At 39.1% G+C, this 8725-nt stretch overlaps 1 protein-coding gene across 4 annotated transcripts in view; it reads right to left on the minus strand.

Annotated features, from left to right (window-relative positions):
• The window catches only part of ARL13B (ADP ribosylation factor like GTPase 13B), a 74119-nt gene extending 67233 nt beyond the window's left edge, over nucleotides 1–6886 (minus strand). For 2 of the 4 annotated variants that reach the window (XM_032630059.1, XM_032630058.1), the window contains exon 1: nucleotides 6529–6868. Coding sequence is in view for 2 of the 4 variants with exons in the window: in XM_032630056.1 (XP_032485947.1) it covers nucleotides 6529–6587 (59 nt within the window). In the remaining 2 variants the exon portion in view is untranslated. Of the gene's footprint in view, nucleotides 1–6528 lie in introns of all 4 variants that reach the window. The other 2 variants (XM_032630056.1, XM_032630057.1) reach the window with 2 other exon arrangements.
• Between the last annotated feature and the right edge of the window lie 1839 nt (nucleotides 6887–8725).

The raw sequence follows: 8725 nt of genomic DNA on the forward strand, positions 1-8725 counted from the left end.
AAGCCCGGGAAAAAACTTTTAACCTTACCAGTAATCAAGAAAATAGAAAATAAAAGCAGATAACATTTCCCCCATAACCTGGAAAAAATGAAAAAGTGATGGCTCCTATTTTTTGAGGAAAAAAGCACTCTCTTAACACTGCTGGTAGGAGTAGAAATTGGTTTAAAAAAACAAGAAGCCTTTCTGAAGAGCAATTTGGCAATATATATCACACACCTTAAACTTTTTCATATCATTTGATCTAGAATTCCATTTCCAAAGACACTTATATAAGGATGCTCACCAAGGCATTGTTGATAACAGTAAAAAAAAAATTTAAACATTCTAAATATTTAATAACGGGAATAATTAAGAACACTTTGGTGAATCTATTCAACACATTACTCTGCTGCTATTAAAAATATGTTGAATGAAATGTAATGTAATGTAAAATGATGTAATGATGTAAAATGGTGTTAATTATACATTAAGGCAAAATAAATAAATAAAAAACTATGAAATAGCACTTTATTTTCTCATTATTGTTTAAAAAAATGTACATGTATGTAAGAGATTCTACACCAAAACACAAAAAATGGTAATCTCTGGTAGGTGACATTGTGAGTTAACTTAAATTTGCCCCTTTCTGCTAAACTGTGCTTTCAATGTTCTACAATAAACATGCGTTACCTTTAAATAACAATAAATATACATTACTTTTAAATGTTTTAATTTTTTTTGAATTTTATTTTTTTTATACAGCATGCTCTTATTAGTTATCTATTTTATTAAATGTTTTTAAATAACAGCAGCTCCTGTCCACAAGACATCCTGTATGACTAGGCAAACTGAATAAACATTACAATACATGGTAAGTAGAGACCAATACAAGAGGCTAATAAGCAAACACAATGCAAGGTAAAGAATCTAAGCTGGAATTCAAAGAGTTTCCTGAAGGAGAGAATCTCCCAAGTGAGATTTAAGTATGATTAGGAACAGTCAAAAGAGAGAAGGGCATTCAGGGAGGAATGGAGGGACTAGAGAACTTAAATACCGCAAATCTGGAATGACAGGAAGAAAAAGAATGGCTTATGATGAGTCCATATAGCCAGGCTCAGGTCAAATTGCAAGTATTCTGAAGGCAATTAGGAAAGACTTAAGGTTTAAATCAGCTGCATACTAAAAAGATCATTGACAGTATGGAGCATTAATCAGAGGGGAACAGTGGAAAGTCTGTCAAAGAGATCTGGGAGAGAAATAATGGAAACCTTATCTAAAATGGAGCAGTGGGTATGCAAAGGCTGAAAGTGTGCAAGACACACAAATCGTATTAAGTAGGTATAAACCAAAGGATTTGATGATTTGAGATAACAAAGCACAAAGAGGTATGCAGGATTACTCTTGGCTTCTGATGTAGGTAAAAGGAAGGCAGAAGCAATTCGGCATGAGAGAAGATGTAAATTCAGTTTTGGATGTGTTCGGATTGAAGATTCTGTGGTAACTGGATATGTAAGTCTTAAGTGGTGGATGAGTGTTTGCGTTGGAAATATGGACTTGAGAGTCAATGTTGAGGTGGTAGCTGAAGTCTCTTTATATGGTGCGACTGACCATAACCGGAGAATAGGTAGAAGAAGAAAAGAGAGTTGAAGACAGAACCTGAAGCAAACTTGGGAGTCAGATGAAGAAAGGCTAACTGCAAAAAGAGATAGAAAAGGAAAGAGGCGGAAAGGTGAAAAAATGTTAAATTCAGGAAAAAGAAATAAGAGAATTCCAAGAAGAGAGTGATCTTAAGTGTCAACTGATGCCAAAAGATTGAAAAGCATCCATTGGATTTAATAACCAGGCAGCATCTGGTGTAGCAAGAAAAACTGAAGGGTCTGGGTGAAAGCCTTCTACTGCAGGAAGTTAAGGAATGCTCAAGAGGGGAGGAAGCTGAGAAGGTACCACTCATACATTGCCAATTGTTAAGTGTGGAGTAAAGGGAAGGAGGAAGGGTAGTAGCTGCAGGGACAGGGTTGTTTAGGATGGTAGACACAGAATAACAACCTCCCAAAGATGTCCACATCCTAATTCCCAAAACCCGTGACTATGTTTTCTTACGTGGCAAAAGGAACTTTGTAGATGTGATAAAGCTAAAGGATCTTGGATGGGGAGCTTATCTTGGAATATCCAGGTAGGCCCGATGTAATTACAAGAGTCCTTCCTTATAAAAAGGAAGCAGGAGAGCACAGACGAGAAAAGACATTATGATAAGACATTATGATGTTGGCTTTGAAGATGAAGGAAGGGGGTCACAAGCGAAGAATGCAGGCAGCCTCTTTCTTTGCTGGAAAAGGCAAGAAAAACAGATTCTCCCCTAGACCCTCCAGAAAGTATGCAAGCAATCCTGCTGACCCATTTTAGACTTCTGATCTCAGAACTGTAGGATAATAAACTTGTTTATGTCACTAAGTTGATAGCAATTTGTTACAGCAGCATTAAGAAACATTTAATTTGGTTTATTTTTTAGGTAAGAGAGGCTTGAGCATGTTTACATACTAAAGGAAGAACAGAAGCGAAGCTCTGAAGACAGAAGAGAGAGAGATTTTGTATTTTTGATGATAAAATTGGACAATAAATTTTTGGATAAAAGTGTAGGTTTATTCTTGTATCCCAGAAGTTCTTTCTGTGATCTCTGACTGAATGCTGAACCCCTAACGTTCCCAGGAAATGGGAAGAAATGGAATTAAGTGCACAGGTGTAAGAATTAGACTTGGAAAGAAAAAGGAACCCTTCTTCCACTAACAGAAAGAGAGCAAAGGAAGGTTATCTATACTGATAATTATAAAATGAATTGAAGAAGGTAACCTACTAATCAGCACTTATCTCCTAAGATCAGAGGTATTATTTACTGAGTAACTACTATGTGCAAAGCATCAAGTACTTGCATACATTTTCTTTCTCAAAATGTTGTAAAACAAAAATTATCCACACTTGACTGGGGGGAAAGTGCCAAAACTCCTAAGATTCAGATGCAAATGTTTGACTCAAAACACTATATTGAGAAATCTGGCAGACACCACAATAACCAAGTGACCAAGGTTAACAGCAGCAGTAATAAGAGATATCAAAATCATGTACCCCTTGATATGATGTACTGAAAAGGACATTTCACCTCCATGGTATTTCCTTTACCCATTTATGCAGCAACATCTTTGTAAGGGGTATTCTACAAAACAATTGACAGGTACTCTTCAAAGTCTCAAGGTTATGAAAGACAAGGAAAAACTACATAACTATTATAGATTGAGAGAGAACAGAGACACAACAAAGCAATGTGGAATCCTTGATTAGATCCTGGACAGGGAGAAAAAAAACATTAGATGTTAAAACGAGTGAACTCAGAATAAAATCTATAATTTAGTTAATAGTACAGTACCAAAGTAAATCCCTTACCTTTGATCACTGTATTATGATCTCAAAATAAAAAGTTAAAAAAAAAACACTATAGTGCACTGCTTCTACAGGAGCAAGCCACTTATCTGTGAGTATAGCTTTTAGTCTATTCAAGGTTAATTTTACATAGCTTCAGAGCCTACGTTAGGTTCTGTCTGGTGGTTAACAACAGCAGATACAGTGTTCCTGAATTCCCTAGCATCCTGGTCTGACTCCTGACCTAGACTGGTACTTTTAACTCTTGACCTCTGACTCCTGCCTTGTCCCTATCACACGTTCTGAATATGCCATCTAATCCCTGATCCCAGTCCCTAGAATAATATGCTCGTTGGGAGAGGATCTAAGTGAGAACAGGTGGGTAAATCCAAAGGGTGCAGTATACAGTAGTTAAGTCAGCAAAGTAATCTCAGAACATAGTGTATTAATAATGATCATCTTATCTCTTACACACACTCACTTCTCACACTTACAAACATATCTTCATAAAATATAAACGCGGGGGACTTCCCTGGTGGCGCAGTGGTTAAGAATCCACCTGCCAGTGCAGGGGACACGGGTTCAATCCCTGGTCAGGGAAGATCCCACATGTCACAGAGCAAGTAAGCCCATGCACCACAACTACTGAGCCTGTGCTCTAGAGCCCGTGAGTCACAACTAATGAAGCCCACGTGCCCTAGGGCCCGCGTGCTGCAACTACCGGGCCCACGTGCTGCAACTACTGCAGTCCGCGTGCCTAGAGCGTGTGCTCCGCAACAAGAGAAGCCACAGCAATGAGAAGCCCACACACTGCAACGAAGAGTAGCCCCTGCTCGCCGCAACTAGAGAAAGCAAAGCCCGCGCACAACAAAAACCCAATACAGCCAAAAAATATATATGCATATATATGTATAAAAACATGAAGAGGAATCTCAATAAGGAACAGCACAGCCTAAAACTTAAAAAATACCTAAGCGCACAAAATTTGATATATTTTTTAAATCAGCTTGCTCACCTCTTATTTATTCCAGTAAATGGACTACTTCCTTAATATTTACTTAAGGATTTGCTAAAGAGTAATCAAACTACATAAAATACTATGCAAATATTATTCAGCCACTATTATGAACCAGGCATTGAACAAAGGTACTTAAAAGATAAGTGTAACCCAATTTGTTTTTAAGTCCTTTGACAGTTAGCTCTATCCAACATTGAGAGATTTTACCCATGTTCTTCATATTATGCCATGATCTAGATCAGTGAGGTCCAATAAAAATACACTGCAAGCCACACATATAAGTTTAAATTTTCCAGTTTAAATTTTCTAGTAACTGCCTTTTAAAAAATGAAAATAAAAGGTGAAAATAAAGTACATATTATATTTTATTTAATCCAGTATATGCAAAAGTTATCATTTCAACATGTAATCAAACTGAAGAAAAGACTGATAATTTACCTTTTTCCCTTCTGCATATTAAATCTTCAAAATCCACTTTGTATTATACACTTACAGCATCTCAATTCTGACTAGCCACATTTCAAATGCTCAACAGCCACATGCAACTAGTCACTACCCTATTGGACAGCTCAGATCTTGATGCTACTACTTATTAAAGAAGAAAATAAACTGAGTTATAGGGTTAAATTTCAATTCTGCTTTATTAATCAAATCCAGTTATCTGTTCTACTTGGAAATCAATACATCCTGTTCTCTGAACTCTGTCTTTTCTTTAATCATCCCAGAGACTATTATACTATAGCTACTGGGAGAAGCAAACACAAAGAATGATAAATTAAATTGAAAATCCCTTTGGAGTGCAAATTTTTTGAGTGTTTTTAGTGAAAAGGACACATGCTACTACTGTGCTCTCTTACAAAAATAAAAATATATTTTTTAAAATATAAAAAATATATTTTTTAAAAACCAGACATAGAGAAAAACATAAAGGGTCATCTATTATGAACCCTCCCATCTTAGTAGAGACTGGGCAATCAGACCAGAACATGATTAAAACAAATTAAATCAGAGTCTACACACCCAAACACATCTTTGACTCTTAAAAGTTGATCACATCACTTATATCTAAAAGATTCACATCCATTTAAGAGTTACGAATGGGAGAAGAATTCAAAAGTTTCATTTAAAGCAAATTTCCAAATATAGGCATATAGTTTTCCTTATAAGTGTAGCTCTTCAGAGCCATTCTTTAAAGGATAGTTCACCCTTATGGCAAATACTTATTTGAAATGCTAATGATTGAAAAACCCAAAACTTTTGCTATAATTTACCCTTGGCCTAATTCTAAAGTAGAATTATAAAAAAATCAACATTATTTATAAAGACCAACAAACTTAAGGTTTCTTTATTGGTTGAGCAGCTCAATTTTAAAAGCATCATTTACACTGACTTCTTCCTAGCATAGTGCCTGGCACATGGTATTTTCTCAGCAAATCAATGAATAACAAGTAGCAGGCTCTAAATATTAATACATCTAGCATTCAAAATGAAACATCAAGAAGTGGACTCTTTCAAATAAAGGGCTTAATCTCATATAAAAATTGAAGCTACACTACAGTTAAGAACACTTTCCATCAGTTATTCTCATTTAATACAAAACTCCTAAAGCATAAATACTATCATTCTCATTCAATATGAGGAGGATGGGGCCAAAAGTGGTTAAGTCATATAATTATTAAGTAGTGGAGCCAGATTTCAAGCCCAAGTTCTCAAACAAAATGTGTGTGTTGGTAAGGGGTTTGTGGATGTTATGAAAACTATATTCCATTCTTCCCTATTAAAAAAAAAATTCCCATTACAAAAGTTTCAGAGGAAAAATATACACAATTCCCCCCCCCACACACACACACACAAAATCCACGACTTTTTAAGAAATTAGTACCCATTTAAATTATAACAGTAATAAGCATTACGGACGAGAACTTAATTGCAACTAAACATTAAGTCTACGTTCTCCTATCGCTCCCTGAGGGGATATATCAAACTGGGAGGGAAAGCATCCCCTGCGGCCTGGGAGACTCGTCCAGGCGCAGATAGGACAGGCGGCGCCCCGTCCTACCCCTGGGGCGCAGCTGTCCCCCTCCCCTAGGAAGACACCCGGCCAACCGGCTCCAGCCTACCTGACGGGCTCCCGCCACCGCTTGAACCAGCTGCAGCAGTTGGCCATCAGACTGAACATCCCAGGCCGCTCCTCCCGCCACCTCCCATCCGAGCCCGGAGCGGAGATGGGCCGCTAGTTGTCCTGGGCCGAGTCTGGGGGGCCGCCGTCGCTGCGAGGCGCCCCTGACGAGGATGAGCCCGGAGGAGAGGCCGGGAGGGAGGTGAGGGCGGTCAGTCCGAGAACCTAGGCCAATAACCGCGCCGACCAGCGAGCGGAATACTGCGCTCCTCGCCCAGGTACAGCGAGGCCAAAGGCGCAGTTTCACAGACCCGGGAAGGGTTTGCGGGTCCTACCAGAGAAAACCCCCGCGTCAACGTGCTGACGTTCCTCCCAGGGGCGGAAAGCCCTCCCCAAGCACCGCCCATGGACTTCTCCAATCAACATTCGACGGCCCGCCGCAGAGGGCTCTGAGTGGCTAAAGCGGCCCGGCTCCCCGCCCCTGCCGGGGAGGTGGGAGGGAGAAGGGGGAGTGGTCTTGAAGACTGAGGGGGAGGGGGAGCTGAAGGCGGTTCTCGTAACTAGGCAACGGAAGCGTCTAGAGATGAGTTGAGGCATTTCCGACAGATCTTAGGCTAAGACCGATCTGCATACCCATCCAAACTGTGTGAGAGTGCTGCACCTCGTCTGTCTCCAGCCCCAACTGAGATCCAGAGATCTCAGGTCTTGTGCATGTTTTGTTTTGTTTTGTTTCATGAAACAAGGATGAGGATCCTGTGGAATTCCAGCCAACTCTGGCTGCACAACTACAGAAACAATACACTGGGGCAATTAAGTTAAGAACGAGGGGAAAACTCATTTGCTAACTATCCAATAGTTCAGATGAGAGTGAAGTTTTAATCTGTATAACGTTTATTGCTGTTTGTTACATAAACTGTGAAATGGAAATTTATGATATTTGTTGTGTGTGTGGTTGTTTATAGAAGAAATAATATGCTCATTGTAGAAAGTGTTGAAAAGGCTGAAAAAGGAACAAGATGAAGAAAGTGAGATCTCACACTCACCACCCAAAGATAACGTGTTAATATTTTGATGTATATTCTTTCCAGGATTTTTAAATACATAGATTGCTAGCTATTTGGTTTCTGCAAGATGGAGAGCATGATCTACTGGCTGTTTTGTAACATGCTTTATTTTATTTAAAGAGATATGTAATATCTGCTTTTCCTTCATATTGTTTGGAAATAAGTAAATGACAAGTACATTCCTATAGAAAAAAAAAGAATGCATTATATGTAGGGACCCGTGTGTCCATTTAGTCTGCACTTAAATATATATTTTCAAATCCTGGTAAAAGGAGAGAGGGCCCTGGGAAGCCCAGTGTATCCACGAGAAAATAATGGTTTGGGATTAAGGTAGATATAGTTTTAAAATTATTTTCTGGGCTTCCCTGGTGGCACAGTGGTTGAGAGTCCGCCTGCCAATACAGGGGACACGGGTTCGTGCCCTAGTCCGGGAAGATCCCACATGCCGCGGAGCGGCTGGGCCCGTGAGCTATGGCCACTGAGCCTGCGTGTCCGGAGCCTGTGCTCCGCAAACGGGAGAGGCCACAACAGTGAGAGGCCCACATACCGCAAAAAAAAAAAAAAATTATTTTCTGTCTTTTACTAATTCATGTAACCCTAATTCAAACACATATACATCTCTTACAGCTTACTGGCTCTGAACTCAAGTACCCTATCTGTAAAATGACAATGAAAATACGTACTTTGCAGGCTTGCTAAGGTGATGAAATGAGAGAAATAAAGCTCAGGTGCAATTTCTAACAAATAATAGCAGATTTTTGAAGTTGGTGTCACCTGTCCCATAAATATTTATGGTATATATCCCCCTACCTCTGTCTCCAAACTGCTAGGGATCTTGTTCACTATTCTCATTGTCCTGCCTTGATAACTTCAATTTTCTTTCCAGTTGCTCAAGGCTGTATGACCTCAACTGGTTTTCCTAACTAAACCGGCCCTTCCTCATCAGTGCTAGACTGTCTCTGCCCAGACTGTCCTGTCCAGACACTATAATACTTCTGTAACTACATTTAATATAGTTAACTCTTCTAAAATTCTTTCCTCCCTTGGCTTTTCACAATTATATACTCTTATGGTTATCTTCTGATCTCACTGGTTATTCCTCTTTCATCTTCCTATATGTATTCTCTAAGATCT

Source organism: Phocoena sinus, chromosome 4 (assembly GCF_008692025.1).
Source record: "Phocoena sinus isolate mPhoSin1 chromosome 4, mPhoSin1.pri, whole genome shotgun sequence".
Taxonomy (NCBI): Eukaryota; Metazoa; Chordata; class Mammalia; order Artiodactyla; family Phocoenidae; genus Phocoena; species Phocoena sinus.